The sequence below is a fragment of the Vipera berus genome (assembly GCF_964194415.1).
Source record: "Vipera berus genome assembly, chromosome: 5".
In the NCBI taxonomy this organism is placed as follows: Eukaryota; Metazoa; Chordata; class Lepidosauria; order Squamata; family Viperidae; genus Vipera; species Vipera berus.
Window position 1 is genome coordinate 75,150,598 of NC_138207.1, and position 18,929 is coordinate 75,169,526.

An 18,929-nucleotide genomic window follows, 5' to 3' on the forward strand; every position below is an offset into this window, starting at 1 on the left:
ACTGCAAAATCAGCAAAATTCCATCTGTCCTACAAAACTAGAGACTATTCTTTGACAAGGCTCCCAATTTGCTAACCTAAATATTATATTATACTTGCTAATAGTTTATTATGAAAACAGCTGTTAAGCAAGAACTCAAAGCCAGAATTCAAAAGACTGCATTAAATGAGCAAAAATCCCAGGAATTCCAGACTTTTGCAAAAAGCTGCTGGGATCCAATGATCACCGGACTGCATATCTAAAATTGCAGCCAATTTTTGCTGCCCGAACAGAAATTAGATAGTAACAGAAATATATAATTTGTCTGAAATATAAAGAATCCCATTCACGTATGATCTCACAAGCCTTCACAACAATAGTCATCTTTCAAAACTAAAGAGGTCATATTAAGAGTTCTCACTAGGTCTCTTTATATGAAATGAAAGCTGTGTTGCTTATTGCAGTTAACTCTCTATGCTTTGATAGCCCTGTACAATGCTGCTTGAACTCCATGCCACAAGGCAACACTGTAAAGAAGCTGAAAGCAAAGAGGAAGATCGGAACCACTTATTATTGCAGAGGCTTCCACTGATATTCCTACGTAAAATATTCAGGAATATTAAAAGCTGATGGTCACCAATACATAGAAGCAACAGACAAATGTCCTCAGCACGATATACTAATATCTTACACCTGCATTTCACCTAACCCAGGGGTGTCAAACTGCCAGCCCGTGGGCCAAATGCGTCATCAGGAAACCGCGCCCACCCCATTGCCGGCAATGGAGAAAAAGGCCCGATACGTCGCGCGACGTCACAAGTTTGACATGTCTGACCTAACCTATTCAAAACCATCAAACTATCTGACAATATGCCAGATGTTGCTCTGTATCTTCCTTCCTCTTGTCATATATTCCCTTACTTCCTTTGACTTGAAAAATGTCATAGAGAGGCTCTATATTGAACCTATATGCTGCTAGGTTTTACCAGTGGGCAGGTAAGATAAATCGCTATTATTCACAGCATCTATTTTAAACTTAAAAGTTACTGTCTGGGATACGTTATGGCCAATGGCAATTTGTTTGAAGAATTACTGATCTTTGTAGTTGAACCAAATCTTATCTCCCACATCCAAGTTCAGCATTCTAGCAATGATACCATACTGATAATAATTTGTAAGTGCGAGTGATATTGCTGAGGAGAAAAACAGGCTCCAACTTTCCTCTCTCGAAGCTACCATCAGGCTCCTTGGGACAAGCCCCCTAAAAGAGCAGGGAAAAACCTGTTTTGAGCTAGTCCTCACTGAGGAAGTTCTGAGGACTTGGGAGGATGGAAAGCAGTCTCAGCTGATGAAGTTTCCAATCACTGATGTAGACTTAACCACACGTACCTTTAAAATACTCTGATATAGCATGATCAAATCAGATTGCATCACTCGTATAAACAGGTATTCTTATGGCTTTACCTTTAAAAGATTGTGTAGTTTTTCTCTGCTATGGCTAAAGTATAAGTCAAAAGGTATATAGAGCTCTTGCTAATTGTTATGACTAAAACAAAGTTTCTAAAATGTAGATTGGAAAAAATTCAGACCACTGGACCAAACAACATATGCAAATCATACTGATTATACTTCCTCAATAACAACCGAACACTACCATTAACTTGATGGGGGTCCATATGCTTTCAGTGTAAATATTGGAGGCTTCAAATAAAACAGCACATCTGAAAAGTACGGTAAATCATGAGCAAATGCTGTAGAGAAGTCCACTTAGAGGCCCAAAGAATTAGAAGTCTCAGGAACAGTGATCATTCTACTTAGGTGAAGTTCTTAACAACTTAGCAAAGACATACTATCTATAAAAATTATCATTTTAATTTTTTTTAAAAAAATAAAAACAGTAGGACCAGTTTATCTCATGCAATAACATGCTTTAAAGCAGGGGTATCCAACCTTGGCAACATGTCTGGCTCAGGAGTTCTGGGAGTTGAAGTCCGTAAGTCTTAAAGTTGCCAAGGCTGGATACCCCTGTTTTAAAGGACCGTTCAATATTTTCATTGGTGGGAGAAGGTATATAAACTAAAACCCCAAATCTTCTTAGTAACCCAAAACTAGCTTGCTATTAAAATAATCTCACCTCATTCAAGGCGCACATCCGAGCAATGGAGCCAATGTTATTGGTGATGGTGACTAAGGTTGCTCTTGCCAGATCCTCTTTGCTGATAGTCTCTCGCTTTTCTTTGCTCATCATGTTGCCGAAACTGTGTGATAATACTAGAGGATGTGATCTTTCTTATATTTTTCAGAAAAGCCAAGGTTTCTAAAAATATGTTTTAAAGAATTTGTCTGGGATATACAGAGTCATTCATTCAGGAAGCAAAACACACACTCACATACAAATATAGAGAACTGATCGATTCCAACTATAGGTAATTTTCACTATCAATAAGTGTAACTTTATCAAGCATATAAAAGCTATCACAGAAGAATCAATGTTGCTTTTGTAAAGCTGAGTCCTGGCTCACTAACCTTCTAGCATTCTCAGAGAGGAACTTTAAAAAGGATATTGTAAAACAATCAAGGATACAGAAAAGTCAAGTGAAAATAATTTAGGATTTGAAGAGTACTAGTGAGGAAAGCTTACAATATGGAGGCTTTTTAGTTTAAGAAAAAAATGATTCAACAGAAGACCATGACAGAAAGTAACATGAAAAAATTCTCAGAATACAGAATTCGATTTTTTTAAAAAAATATTACTTTACACAGTGCATTGTCAAGTTTTGAAATGTATTATTGCAAGATACGTCTGACTGGTTTCTAAAGGAAATTGGATCAGTTCTTGAAGGATATAGCTCTTGCACAATTATCTTGCTTTTACTCATCTAAAACCAGCAAGGCCATTATACTAAGGAGCCTTGGATCTGATCAAGCATAATTTTTAAGTTCTTATGAACAAATTTGGATGAAGTGTGTTTATTCCAGTCCTCTCAGATAAAATATAGATCAAGAAACTAAGCTATGTTGGCGTTACTGTACACAAATTGGGTTCCTAAATCACGTAACAATAATCACAAATAAGCTGTAGGGGTTCTGATAAATAAATCTGGAAAGTAGGTGTGCCAGACCTACAGTAAATCATTCTTGCAGCTTGGCAATTAATTTGAGTAATAGCACTGATAAACTGAATTATGCATAATACAATTTACTGTTTTCCAGATGCTGGTTGATTTTCTGATTTCATTTTACAATGCTACTGCAAAAATCCATTATATTTCATTTTATATTTAATAATACTTATGACAGAAGATAATTAGCTGTAGACCAGGGGTGTCAAACTGCCAGCCCACAGGCCGGTTTCATCATACCGAAGCTGTGCCTGCCCCATTCCTAGCAATGCAAAGAGTCGCGATACATCGTGACACATCACGTGATGTGGCGAGTTTGACACCCGTGCTGTAGACCATCTAGAGCAGCAACCCTCAACCTTTTGGGTATCAGGGACCAATTCTGTGGATAGAGGTTTTTCTGCGGACTGGAGGGGGCGTGGTTTTGTGTGCTGCCTGCATCCTGAGGTTGGGGGTTCACTTGTTTGTGTGCACTGTTTTCTTGCACGCCATGGACCGGTGCCAGTCCATGGACCAGGGGTTGGGGACCCCTGATCTAGAGCCTTAAAATGCTTGCTTTTAACTTCTATAGCAGAAATGCCAAACTCGCGGTCACGTGACATCGCGCAATGTATCAGGACTGTTTTGCCATTGCTGGCAATGGGGTGGGCGTGGCTTCCACGTGACACATCCGGCCCACGGCCCGACAGTTTGATACCCCTGTGAGCATGCTGCAAAATTTAGCATTTTACTGGATGTTTAGAATGCACAAAATGCAATTGAAGCATTGAAAAATTATCTCACAATCTACAAAAATCCCATCCTCCCTCTCCATATGGCCTTGTCCACTTTGTGTTTTCATCTTGTTATTCACTGCAACCTTCAGTGTCAAACCACTCATTGCTGTAACAAAGAAGTGGCCATCAGGCTGCAAAATACTTCCTATCCCTGTTACAGGACAATAACAGCTGATTGTTATTGCTGCAGCTGACTAAGATGGAATGATGGGGATGATAGTTAGATTAGCATGAAGCAATATGCTATTGTTGAAAAATACACATACAAACAGAAGACACTGAATTTGCATGCTTGTGACTTGTCCATGCGTACCTTGATGCAACAGCAGATCCTTGAAGACCAAACCGTTCATAATCTCCTCCATAAATATCCTTCACCAGCTTATCAACATTGGTGCTGTCTCCTTTAGCTGCCATTTCTAGAGCTTCTTCAAAGGTGTCACAGCCAGTCAGCAAACAACACAGACCCAGGAATGTACCACCACCAAGACTATAAGGCAAAAATGATCATTTCCATCATTGTGACATTGGTTATTTTACAAAAGAATCCAGGCCCCCCCTACACGCAGCTAGGCACTGAGGCTGCTTGCAGATTTAAGGAAAACAGTAGGCAATAAGACTGATGATTGTATAGACTTAATTTCTGCACTGTTTCCCATCTCAGTGAAAGCAGGCGATATGAAAGATACAAAAACGCAGAACCTTACAGCCAATTGTGACATTCACTTCTTTGCATTATAAATCTATTCACCTGTGCCTATTTAATTCCTCTTCGGGTGTCATGCTTTGATCAGCAACATTAGAGAGCAGATATTCACTATGTTCCTGATGAAACTATTCATTTTGAAATAATTATCTCTAAGCAGGCATCATACATTTTCTTTACTTTGAAGCTTTATTCTTCGGTTTGAAAAAAACTTCATCTATCTATATTAAAATTAGATAGCATATTTACTGTACTAAATGAACATCTACTAAAATGTAGCGCAGTTATGTCTGTATGTAAGTTGCTAGTCTCTCAAAACTTACATGACTGCTGGTTGTGAGAATGCTAAGCAGAAGACTTTATCAGTACCTTTATACATTTTAAAGCTTTATTAAACATGATAGGAAACTGAATCAATGTTGATATTTCTATTATTCAGAGGAGACAACAATAGGTATATAAGGGATATTGTTATACTTAGCAAAAAAGAGGGAAAGTAATATGGGAAAGAAATAAGACCAGTTAATAAAAGCAAGCAACAGGTAAAAATTTTGATTATTGTTTTGCTTTTAACATTCAGGGTTTTTTCCCCCTGTATGTTTTCAGGATCCGCAAATTAGCTTTCCTATATTTTTGTTCAACTACACGTATTTAACAGTAAGAAAAACATCATGTTTCTTGTCATAAATCCCAGAGCTATAAATCTGAATAGACTAGTTAACTGAATATATTTTATCACTCAAATTGCCTACAGAAAAATATATATCAATATGTAACGGACATGGAATTGGTCTGATTTTATAGTTTTAATTCTTTTATAATTCCTGTTCATTTTCTTCATTTGTGTTCATGGCCTAGCAAATAAAACATTCAGGAAACAAAACATTATTGCTCAAGAGAACCATCATCACAACGTAACAGTAATCATTATAACATATGCAACCTCATGAACAGTAGTTTAAATAGAGTGTCAAGCCGCTCGAAGGCAGCGAAAATCAGCTGTTCCGCGGCGCCGGAGTCTCTCCCTCGGGAGAAGAGGGAGAGGCGAGCTTGTTTAGGTAGAGGTAGAGCTCCCCTGTGATTCTCTCAAATAGTTTGGGGGATAACAGGGTGAGTTCCCTCAGAGCCCAGGCTCTCTTCGCTCTCAGGATGCTTTCGCTCCAAAAGGAGTGGAACCAGACGCGACAACTACACCTGCTGCTTAGATGGGACTGTGAGTATTTCTTTTTCTCTGAGAAGCAGGCAGAGCAAAGCAGGAAGATCTGAATTTTTAAGTTGATTTTAACTTTAACTCGGATTCATTATCTTCTTCAAGTTCTAAGTTGGAAAAGGAGTAAAAATGGTGCTGGAATGTTTCTTTCTTGTGTGAAGTGACTGCGTTGGAAAATTGTTATATTTTGCTACCTAGCAAGAGATACAATCTGCAACTGATTTTACCCAGTAGGGATTTTGTGTATTTGAAAGCTTGTTCTTTTTTTTATGGAAGGTTAAGGAACTTTGGGAGAACTTTTATTTTTTTTCTCTCCTTTCCCTTTCTTTTTTTTTTTTTTGAACTTTGATTCTGCTGGGTGAAAGAGGAAATCGAAGAGATGGCTGCGAGACGTGGGGGAGGCCCTCCAATCTCTAAGAATGTTATTTCTTCTCCTTTATCACAAGCTGCAGGGCAGACTTTGATGAAACCTACAGTACAACCACCCTCCCCCCCACCTCCTGCATTTACACTGGCAGACATTCAGCAAGTTGTGATGCAGTCAACACAAGTATTGCAGCAAGAAATAAAGGAAACAAAGGAAGAATTTGTTAACCAAAATAAACAGATGAGGGAAGATATAGTGCTTGCACTTCAGGGTTTGGCTGCACATATAGAACGCCTGGATGTTCATGTGGATTCAGTTATGGAGTATGTGGAGAATTTGGAAAATAAAATCATTGATGCTGAACAGAAGATTGATAGAGTAGAGGTTAAGATTGACAGAACAGAGGACGAAGTTATTATATCACAATATAAAAACATGGAGTTTGCATTGCGTATTAGAGGCCTTAAAGAGAATCCTAAAGAAGATTTGGAATGGGAAGTAGCACAAGCAGTGGCTCCTGTTTTGAAATGCGAACCTGAAGAACTACTTAAAGAAATGGATAAGACATTTAGGGTTAACTCCTGGATTGCTAGGCAAAAAAAATTACCTAGAGATGTAGTGATTTATTTTTCCAGGAGATCAACCAGAAATTCTATTATCCAGGCCTTTTATCGAGAAAGATTTCAAATTGCAGGCCAAGACATTATAATTTTAAAGGAGATACCTCCAAAAATTCTTAGAAAAAGGAAAGATTTTGCTTTTCTGTCCGACGAGCTTAAGAAGCGACAAATCCAGTTTAGATGGGAAATACCCAATGGAATTGTGGTAAATTACACAGGGACCAGATACAGATTGGATACATTTTTAAAAGCAAAAGATTTTTACACTAAGGTCCTGAAAGCAGGCTCACCACCGTCTCCTCGAATCAAAAGAATAGAAGTAAGACAAGAAGATAAACAATTGAGTGAAGGGGCAATGTCATTGTCTCTTGAGGAGATACGGCAGGCGGAGGTCATGGAGCAGAGTTTGGCATTAAAGGAAGACCCGAAAGAACAGAGGATGACTAGGGCTGCATACAAGCGTATGGAAAAAGAGCAAAAACAGAGGCCTGTATCTGGTCTAATTACGCAAGATGTGGTTGTTGCAGAGCATGTGGGAGGGGCACGTCCGAAGAGAGCAACAGCTGATCTTCAGGTTATGTTCCAAAGGCTCATGGTCACCAGAGATGGTGAAGTTCCTGACATGGAATGTTAATGGCTTAAATTCACCACAGAAAAGAAAGTATTTTTTTATCTGAAACAACATAAAAATGACATTTTTTGCTTACAAGAGACACATATTGCATTAAAAGATCAAAAGTATCTGACTAATTCCCGATTGGGAACACATTTTGCATCTTTTGCTCCGAACAAGAAGGCTGGAGTGGTCATTTACTTAAGAAAAGACTTCTCGGCTAGATTAATTGAATCGGGTAAACAAGGGAGATATGTTAGTATTGAATTAACATTACAAGGAAAGAAAGTTCTTCTTATTGGATTATATGCTCCAAATCAACAACAGCAAAAATTCTTCAAATTTTTACATCAGAGACTAATCGAATTGGATTATAAATCTGTAATTATGATGGGGGACTGGAATGGAGTTTTGGTCCCATCTGAAGATAAGAAGGGATCCTCCAAAAACTTTTCTAATTCGAAATTGCCTAAAACTTTTTTTGATTTGAAGGAGGATCTGGAATTAAGAGATTTATGGCGGGAAAGGAATATGAGAGACAGAGATTTTACCTTTTTTCGGATAGACATAAATCTTTCTCTAGGATTGACTTTATTTTGATTACTACTGATTTTTTTTCTCGGGTTAAGAACGTTAAGATTTTCCCTAGGACAATGTCTGATCATAGTCCTGTTTGGTTGGAGTTTTTTTGCTGAAGATGGTAATAGAAGATCCTGGAGGCTGAATGAGAACTTATTTAAAAATGAGTTGTTCTTGCAGAAATGTAGAGAACATGTGAAAGAATTTTTTGTTACAAATATGCATAAAGGTACATCGATGGGAATGGTTTGGGATGCTAGTAAAGCTTATATGAGAGGGGTTTTGATTTATATGAATAACGCCTATAGGCGTAAGCAAATGCAAAAACGTTTAGATCTTGAGGAAGAGATTAAATCTAAGGAGAAAAACCTTATTTTGAATCCATTATATAATAACTTAAGGATTTCAATACACTTATTGAAAGAACAATTTAGCATGCTACTGGCTGATCAAGTAGCAACCAACTTGCGTTATGCGAAACATAATACTTTCTGTAACGCTAATAAGCCTGGTAGATGGTTGGCTTACCAATTAAGGAAGAAACAGAAATCACGTACTATAGACAAAATAGAATATAAAGGAAAAGAAGTTTACCAACAAAATTTGATTAAGAGGAGTTTTTTAGATTTTTATTCGAAATTATATTCTAAAGAAAACATACAAGCTTTAGATATAGACAAGTATTTACAGGAAGCTCATTTTCCGAGACTTTCAAAAGAACAACAACTTGAGATGAATTGCCCAATAACATCAGAAGAAATTTCTTTAGCTATTAAACAGTTGAAATTGGGCAAGGCTCCGGGAACAGATGGATTAACAGCAATTTACTATAAAATGTTGCTGGTTGAAATGATTGAACCCTTAAAGATTTTGTTTAATGAAATTCAGACTGGATGTGCAGTTCCTCCATCTTGGAGGACAGCCTTTGTATCATTGATTCCAAAAGAGGATCAAGACTTTACTCAACCTAAAAATTATAGACCTATATCGCTTTTGAATACAGATTATAAGATTTTTGCTAAAGTATTGGCTAATAGATTAATGCAAGTTTTAAAACAAATGATTCATAGTGATCAATCGGGATTTATATCCGGGAGGTATATGAAATATAATGTAAGACAAATTGTAAACTTGCTTGAATATTTGGATAAAAACAACCAAGTCCCCGCAGCATTGATATTTTTGGATGCAGAGAAAGCCTTTGACCAATTGAATTGGCAATTTTTATTGAGAGTTGTTGAGGAGATGAATTTTGGAGAAGGTTTTTTACATACTATTAAAGCTATATATCAACAACAAACTGCACAAATTATAATTAATGGGGGACTAACAGAGACCTTTAAAATTGAAAAAGGTACAAGACAGGGATGCCCCCTATCACCATTATTGTTTGTTTTAACATTAGAGATTTTATTAATTAAAATTCGAGAGTCCTCTATGATAAAGGGAATTAAAATAAAAGAGAATGATTATAGATTGAGAGCTTTTGCTGATGACTTGGTTTTGACAGTATCTCAACCGTTACAGTCGGTTATAGATTTGATGGAAATTATAACTCAGTATGGTAAGGTTTCTGGGTTCAAGGTGAATAGTAATAAGACTAAGATACTATCTAAGAATTTATCTATGAGTGAAAGGGACATGTTATCTAAATTAACAGGTTTTGAAATAGTAAAAAAGGTTAAATATTTAGGAGTGTATATTGTATATTGCAGCTTCAAATGTAAAATTATATAAGAATAATTATGAAACACTATGGTTGAAGGTACAAAGGGATTTAAATAATTGGAAAAAATTACAATTATCCTTATTGGGAAGAATTGCAGTTGTTAAAATGAATGTTCTGCCAAAGTTTCTCTTTTTGTTTCAAATGATACCTATATTGAAAAAGGATGCCAACCTTGATCAATGGCAGAAGAGTATTAACAAATTTATTTGGGCGGGGAAAAAACCAAGAGTTAAATTTAAGATTTTACAAGATGCTAGGGAAAGAGGGGGACTCAAGGCGCCGAATTTGAAATTGTATTATGATGCGGTTGCCTTGATGTGGGTTAGTGATTGGCTTAATTTAACTAATAAGAGAATACTTCATCTTGAGGGTTGGGATTTGGTATATGGATGGCATGCATATTTGCTTTATGATAAGAAGGTGGATAGGGCTTTTAAATCTCATATTCTTAGAAGTGCCTTGTTGCGTGTCTGGAAAAAGTATTATTATAAGTTAAATTATAAAATACCGATTTGGGGAATTCCTGGACACGCGATAGAGGGCGTATCTATGGGAGTGAATTTGGATATGGTTTCCTATAAGGAATTACTTAGATTGGAAGGGAATGATTGGCAACTTAAATCATTAGAGGAGTTCAGACAAGAAAAAATAAGTTACTCTTGCTTTCAATATACCCAATTGAAAGCTAGGTGGAAGTTAGATCAAAAGGTTGGCATCACAATTACAGATCAAAATTTAGTAAAACAAATTAGAGACTTAAATTGTGCACATATAAAGAGGATATATAAAGTTTTAATTGAATTGGACTCGGAAACGGAATTAAAGACTGTATGATAAAGTGGGCACAAAATATTCAGGAACCAATTTCGCTGGATACTTGGGAGATAATTTGGGTCAGAAATGTTAAATTTACTCAGGCTCAAAACTTAAGAGAAATTTTTTATAAAATGTTTTATAGATGGCATTTGGATCCCAAGAAGTTGTCTAATATGTATCCTAACTTGCAGTCTAAATGTTGGAGATGTGGTAGTTTAGAAGCCACCTATTTTCATATGTGGTGGACTTGTAGAAATATAAAAGCTTTTTGGTTTAAAATTTGGTGGAACATTCAAAAGATTTTTAAGAGGAAGATAAAGTTTTCTCCGCAATTGTTTTTATTGGGTATTGTTGTAGATTGTGATGTTAAAGAAACTAATTTGATGTTGAATATGATAACAGCAGCACAGTTACTGGTGGGACAATATTGGAAGAAGGATAGTTTGCCTACTATAGAAGAATGGGTGTTTAAAGTTTCTAATCTTGCAGAAATGTCTAAGATTTCTGCTTATTTGAAAGATCATTCACAGGAAAGATATATTTCAGTTTGGAGGAGATGGATAGATTATATTCAGAATAAATATGGGACTAAAAAGTTCCATTTAGCTTATGAGTAGATTTTAGAGGGATATTGTTATCTTAGTGTTAGTACTTTGTATGTATCTATGTTAAAGGGGAGTTAAAGCACATTATGAATTTGGTTAATTGTATATTATGGATAATTCTTATTTAGAATATGATTATTATAACTATAATCCTGTATTTAGCTCTGGGAAGTGGGGGGGAAGTGGGGTGGTTTGGGCTGGGGGGGATTTGGGGATATATTGTAAAATTTTGTTTCTGTAAAACTCTTTAATAAAAAAAGAACAGTAGTTTAAATAAACAAGTATGGTAAGAAAGGGAATGCCAGTATAGGAGATATGACATACAAAATTCTGTTATTCCCTATCACAGTATAAATCCAGTACAAAACAGACGGACAATCTGTTCTGTTTCAAGTGAAAAGTGCAAAAGGGAAAGGGACAGGATCATAATAGCTTACTGCTATTAATTCCTGCAGTGTTAAACCATGATTTACAGTAAAGATAAACACCAATGTGCTGCATGCAGTCCCCCAATACTTTTTTTTATTTTGCAGCCTCCAACTGTACTGTCTATCTTAGAAGAAGAAAAAAAATCCTAACAGTAACTGGGATGCTAAGGAGAGACTCATTTAGAGCAGGAGTCCTCAACCTTTCTGGGTTGGTGGCCTGGGGTGGGCCAGGAGGATGGAGGCCCCTTTTTGCATGCGAGAACGCACCCTTGGCTGTGTGCGCACAAACGGGGCCGTGATTGCACGCGCGATACAAATGGGGCCACAGGTGCCTGCACAATGCTCGAGCAACGCTAATGCCTGGAAAACACCCTGATGCTAGCCCGAGTGGGGATGTTGCGCTTGCAGCTATAGTCCCAGCATGACACTGCAACGATAGCACGAGTGTGGGGGGGTTTCTCGTGGCAACGCTACTGCCCGCCCAACGCTCACAGCACTGCTAGTGCCTGCGCGACACTAGCACAAGTGGGAGGATGCAAGCATGTACACCCAGGTGCTCTGTCCAGCCACTCATGTGGCCCAGTTCCCAAGAGCCCACAGCCTAGTAGTGTGTTGTGGACTACAGGTTGGTAACCCCTGTTTTAGAGAAAGGACAAGATTAATGCAGTCCATCCAATTTGTGTGATACAGGCGAACAATAACTAATAACAAACAGAATTTGGGACCTCAGACATAATTAAAATCACCCATCTGGACTTTATATATGAAAGAAGACTATTTTTTTCACAATTTTTTTATCCAATGAAAGATTACAATAAACAGTAAAGAGGTATATGGCATCATTAAAGTTGGGAATTTGGACATCTGTGTTTGATTGGAATCTCTCCTCTTAATCTGAATACCGATACTACTTTTAATCTTACAGGTCTTGAATAAAAATAATTTAAAATAAAATCAATTGGCTCTTAGCCACTGGATTCCCTTCCCTATCATCCTCATTCTCTAATCATATTTTCACTTGTTTCATAAAGCACCAACTCAGAATACATAGACAAGGGAACATAACAAATTTGAGATTTGGGGAGAATATACTTTTCAGGGACTATGTATGAAAGTATAACAAGTTGTTGATTTCAGTGATTTGGGGATTGTTTTTAGTCATATTTCTCTACAGGTTTTGCTTAGTTACATCAGCCAACAGTTCTGGTTGATTATTCCATCTATTCCACAAAAATACCTTTTCTTTAGTATTCATGTATTGTTTTTGTTTTTTGCACTTTCTAACTTTTATTATATTGTAAGCTGCTGTAATAGTGACACGGTTTGCATAGAAATGTAATCCATAAATAAAAAAATTAGTTTGTATACTGTTGCTCATAGTGCTGAAGCCACAGGCAAAATGCAACTCTTACATTCAGCTACTGTGTGGATGGATCCCAATTCCCAGCTCAAGAATGAGATGGGAGTCTTTTCATCAGGAAAAAGTTCTTTTAGGAAGATAGTATATTCACCTGGTCCCTGTAACTCTCTTATAGTTGTCTTTGGAATACACTGCTAAAATGCTAACTCCAGAGCCTATGTTAACTAGCAACATAGGAAAGGGGTTATCGAGGCGGTAAGGCTTTTTCTGACACCGCTCAGGTGCTGAGGGGTTTTCAAAATAATAGCACTCCGGCTGGCCATTGAAGCCGACAGAATCCACATACAGAAGACCTTGGATCAGGCAGTCCAACTCATCTAGCTTATGAAGCTGGAGGTCAGCAATCTGGAAGAGAAGTTAATGAACAGTTGACACAGCAGAAAAATCAGCAGAAAGTTGAAAACATAGGGTAGAAGACTTTGTACTATTTGAATTACCCAATAGATCAACACCTGAGTACTAAATAACTATTTGCACAGGAAGTGTCAAGTCACGTATCCTGTCTGCCTGACAAGAAGTGTTATTTACCTGGTCAAAATATGTTACATTTCTGAGAATTAGGGGAAAAGGTTTCTTTGGTATTATTTTTAAAGAGATCTCACTAGTTAAGTCATTATAGAACAAAAAATTAAAAATGTTTTAAAAGAAGGATCCTACAGGTAGGCCTCAATTTACAACCACAATTGAGCCCACAATTTATGTTGCTAACTGAGAAATTTGTTAAGTAAGTTTTGTCCCATTTTATGACTTTTCTTGCCATGTTTGTTAAGTGAATCTGGCTGCAGTTATTAAATTAGTAACACGGCTGTTAAATGAGCCTGGCTTCTCTGTTCACTTTGCTTGTCAGAAGGTCGCAAAAACTGGTCACATGACCCTGGGACACAGCAACCGTCATAAATAGGAATCAGTAGTCAAGCATCCGAATATAAATCATGTGACTATGGGGATGCTGCAATGGTCATAAGTGTGAAAAATGGTCATAAGTCACTTTTTTCAGTGCCGTTGTGATTTCGGTCATTAAACAAACTGTTGTAAGTTAGGGCCACCTGCGCTCCCCTTTCAAGTTTTAACTCTGGTCAATCATTTAACATGTTTTGCAAGAAGTAGTGACGATATTTTTTTTTAAAAAAAGTTGGATATTATAGAAAAATCCTCAAAACACTTCTAATTCTTAGAAACCCACAGTTGCAACATGCAGTTGTTAATATCAGCAGTCTGTTAAATGTGAAAAACCTAATTAAATTTTGTAATGTGTAGTTGCGTAACAATTTATTTTCAATATAACTAGAGCCAACAACATTTCAGGAAGCTCTGTTATAATCCTCCAGCAGGATTTCATCAAATGAAACCAGGTTTTTTTTTCCAAATTTTGATATTTTTTTAAGGCTGTAAAATTGAGAAGATTTCTAATTCTTTTATATGCTAAACTCAACATTTGGTCAATCGGTTATATAGTCACAGGTTTTTAACCATTTACCTAATGATCTGTGTTAGAAACGTGGCATTTCTAAATAAAAGTTAGACCGAGCAGCAGAATGGCTTACTAGCCTTGATTGGAATATTATGATTGGATGACGGTTATACTTCAAAAGTATTTAAACTAATAAACAAAATAGCAAAAGGCACAATTGGTTTCTTTCAGATTCCTATGCTTTTTCTTTACCTCTTACATCTTATATAGCTTACGTGCATAATACAAACAATGCATAATTGAATCAGAAAAAGATCACAAAACTACACATGGCTGGCTTCAGTTACATGTCTCTTACCGTATTTTTCGGCGTATAAGACGACTGGGCGTATAAGACAACCCCCGACTTTTGAGAAGATTTTCAAGATTTTTCGTCTTATACGCCGGAAAATACTTACATGCCAGTTGCCAAGTGTCTGACACAAGCCAGATTCAGCCCCGTCTGATGCAGATGGTGCAAAGCCTCCCTTTTGAAGCCCAAAGGGGCTTTTCCTTCCACCCACCCTTTGGAATAAACGCAAGAGCTGCGTTCACACGACGCGCTCTTCCAGGCCAGACTCTGCAAACGGCACGCCAGAAGCCACAACCACCGCGGGAACTCCGAGTCCCCGCCTTTCGGCAGCCTGCATGGCCAAGCACAATCCGGCTTTGAGAGTACATTTGCAGACGGAGCAGCCGCCGCGTCTGGAGCCAAGCCCCGCCCAGGAGGCGGTCAGCCAGGCGGGCCCGGAAGACGCGCTGGAGAGCCGGGCTTGGGGCGGCCATGCCGAGGCCGGCTGGCGAGGGCCGCTGCATGGTCTGCGGGCGAGAGGGGTGCCAGGCCGCCAAGTACCGCTGTCCAGACTGCTGGGAGAGATAGTGGGTAGCAGGGCGCGCTCTGCTTATGCTCAGATGCCGCTTGGGCGAGGGGCTTCCTGCCGCTCCCGGGGTCTGGCGTTTGCAAGGAGGAGGGGAAGGGGCTTAGAGGCTCTTGGGGGTGGGAAGGGAGAGTCACGTTGGAGGGGGGACTGGACTAAGGAGGCTTGAAGTTGCTTTGCAAGAACGGGGGCGCTCGATTGATTTATGTACTATTTTCCGGCGTATAGGATGACTTGGTGGAGCAGTGGGCTGATGCCTCCTTAAGTAACACCAGCTGCCTGCAATTAGTGCAGGTTCGCATCCCACCAGGCTCAAGGTTGACTCAGCCTTCCATCCTTCCGAGGTAGGTAAAATGAGGACCCAGATTGTTGGGGGCAATAAGCTGACTTTGTAATAATGCCGCTTGGGGTGTGTGTGAAAGCCCTAACAAGCAGGCATATACATAGAATGAAGGCTACTGCTAAGCTTGTAAGCCGCCCTGAGTCTTTGGAGAAGGGCGGGATATAAATGTAATAAAAAAAAATTAAAAAAAAAATAAGACGACCCCCCAACTTTTGAGAAGATTTTCATGGGTTAAAAAGTCATCTTATACGCCGGAAAATACGGTACTACCATCCCTGCTGTTGAATGCTCTATTCGGTACCAGTAATGAATTAGGTACAATTTGAAACCCATGTCTAGGGCTTTCGTAGATGATAAATAAAGGCTAAAAAAGTGTTGATAGATTTAAACTATTCCATTTCAAACAAAGCTGCCTGAAGCATGAAACACAGGAATGGGGGGAGGAAGTGTGTGTGCTTGTTACCTAATCCCCATGCTACACATCACCCCAAAAGAGATACACATCTCACCTTACCTGCCTTGCCTCACCTTACGCTTCAAGCCAGCAGCCAGCATGAGAAACATACTGAACACTGTAAGCTGTTGGCATACTCAACAAAAGGCACATAACTGATGAGTTCTCGCTGTAACTTTTCATTCCTGTAGACAAGGAATCTACAATCTCATTGACAACAATGGAAAGGCAGAATGAGAAAAAGGAGATACTGGTTGGTGGTGAAGAATGCTAGGAGGTGGGGCTCAGTAGCACTGTTTGAAGAACCAGAGATTTCTCACTTGAGGCTTCAAAGCAAATGTAAGAAATACCCAAATAGAACAGCTTTTCTCACAAGCAATATGTCAATACTGCAAACATTGACATGTTTGTGCATTGACAATATAAGAGACAGCCTTTTGTTTAAACTGCTTCGCTTTGAATGACAGAAGGGAGGGAAATGTCAAACGGCTATTTTGAGAAGAAATAGCCGCACACAGAAAGGGAAGTGAAACTCTGTATGTAAAACTAATTGGTGAATGTGATTCATGACGTGTAATTAAGGGAGGGAGATTCTGTAGGATATGATGTGTCAAGGGGAGGAGAATTCAGATTCTGGCATCCATCCATGAGTGCCGATGCTACGTTTCATTATTAAGACTTTTTAGATTAAAAAATGCCTGAATTTTGTTTGAACTATCTCATTAATCAGAACCATGACACAATATTTACTTAGGCGAGGGTGGCAAAAGCTATCATCCTCTCCAAAATGAGAGTACGGACATGACAAATAATTTCTGAAAAAAGAATAGCCACCTAACAACCAACTCTAAAATAAAGGATTTTTTAAAAAACAAAACAAAACAAAACTCCACTCTTAAAAGGTTTGTAAGCTCACCCAAATGACTGCTGAATCATCAAGACGGAAGTAGCCTAGCCATTCATATGACAGGTTGCCCAATTTTGTTTTTGGGTCTGCAAAGAAAGAGGCTTAGCCTGCTATAAAACAGGATGATAGCTGTATGGTTTAGCAGGACAAAGTTTATCACAGTTCCAATGCAAATAAAAAAACAACAACAACATCCATGCTGACATGACAAAATAGCACCCTTATGCCCCACTGCCATCTAGATGTGTGAAGTCTGGGCCAAATATATCTACTTACAGAATCAATGCCAGACAGAATGCAGTAAAATGTTCCTCTTAATTAATGCATTTAAGCTAAAAAGTGGCTTTGATGTGACAAAAATAAAGATGACTTCTTCCTGAATTTGATTTGGCAGTTTTACCATAGGGAGTAGGAATGCTCCTGAACTAAGACAGAATGTAAATTCAAGTACCATTCTGAAATCTTCCTCAAACTTGTAGGCTCCACCTCCAGTGGCACAAAGTGTGGTATGCAAGCTTGAAAAGTTTTTTTCGCTGCCCATCTGTATGAACCTGTGCATAGCACAGCTTGGGAAACGGATGAAATGGAGATTCCCTTTACGCCCGCACATAGTTAAGTTTTTCAATTCCAGATGGACATCTCGGATCCCTGTTTTACCGTAGGCTGTGTTGGAAGTCAGATACTTCCTAATGCTTTTGAGGTTTTCCACTTCTTCCTGCTCTTCCTCAGCTGTAATGTCTTTCGGTTCAAAGTATACCAGTTTAACAAGGGTCCCACCAATATCCATGCCAAACCATGGGAATGCTAGAGGAAGGAAGAAAATAAAGGTTACTGCAGGAAAACTTTAAACAATACTTTTACATATTAAATGTAATGGTTAGAAGGCTTTTATTATTGCAAATACACACACACACACACACACACACACACACACACTTGTGCCCAAACTGCAACTGCAACCCAAAACCCATTTATGGATGGTCGGGTGGGCATGGCCCATTGGGTGGGTGTGGCTGCGGTGGTAATGGCAGACTGGGTGGGACTAAAAAGTTCAATCAATCAATTCCAACTTTGCGAGATCTTTTTTTCCCCACGAGGTTGAAATTGATTGATTGAACATTGTTGGGTTTTTTGCACACGCCGGCAGAGGCCTAAAGCGAAAAGGTTTTATAAAACCCAGCAGAAGACCTGGGACTGGGGCGACGACGCGCGTGCCATAGGTTCATCACCACAGGCCTAGACCAAACTTTTCCAACCAAGTATTCTCTAGATCAGAGGTCACCAACCTTTTGGGCACCAGGGACCGGTTCTGTGGTTTTTCCGCAGACCGGAGGGTGCGTGGTTTTGTGTGCTGCCTGCATCCCACGGATGGGGCTTTGCTTATTTGTGCGGACCAACTGCTGGCATGCCGCGGGCCGGTACTGGTCCACGGACCAGGGGTTAGGGACCCCTGCTCTAGATCTAGGGTCCCCAACCTGAAGCCCTGTGCTAGGCTGCAGCCCGCTCATAACTAGACCATAGAAGTGGTGAGTGCGCACGTAACCATTCCCTCCCCCCCCCCGTTGCCACCACCTCTGCTGGTCCACTGAACCAAAAAGGCTGGAGACCACTACTCTAGATAATGATGGGTTTCCAAAGGAATGGAAATTGTGGAATTTCAAATCCACATCTGGAAAGCCTATTCCATCTTTTAACAACAACAGTGTTATGATCAACTGTGCACATTGAATCAGCCTATGACAAGCATACTTAGCAGAGACTCATTTTGTTGTTTATAAAGTAATTCAGTGTTTATGTATAGTCAGAAATTGTTCTATTGAGCTCAAGATACCCTATTTGAACTTCTTCAAATGCCTGAACCTTGTTTTTTCTTTTTTTTTTGTATTAGTGGGACACCTTGCTTTTTGCCACCATATTTTCAGCAACA

At 38.8% G+C, this 18,929-nt stretch overlaps 1 protein-coding gene across 6 annotated transcripts in view; it reads right to left on the reverse strand.

The window, feature by feature from the left end:
• PANK1 (pantothenate kinase 1) overlaps positions 1–18,929 on the reverse strand; it is a 50,366-nt gene that overhangs the window by 12,185 nt on the left and 19,252 nt on the right. For 2 of the 6 annotated variants that reach the window (XM_081330062.1, XM_081330063.1), the window contains exons 2-5: positions 17,454–17,806; positions 13,062–13,315; positions 4,191–4,367; positions 2,114–2,237 (exon numbers count right to left, since the gene is read on the reverse strand). In XM_081330062.1, the coding sequence (XP_081186188.1) occupies positions 2,114–2,237; positions 4,191–4,367; positions 13,062–13,315; positions 17,454–17,806 (908 nt within the window). Of the gene's footprint in view, positions 1–2,113; positions 2,297–4,190; positions 4,368–12,962; positions 13,316–17,011; positions 17,430–17,453; positions 17,807–18,929 lie in introns of those variants that run through there. The other 4 variants (XR_014026749.1, XM_081330064.1, XM_081330065.1 and 1 more) reach the window with 4 other exon arrangements.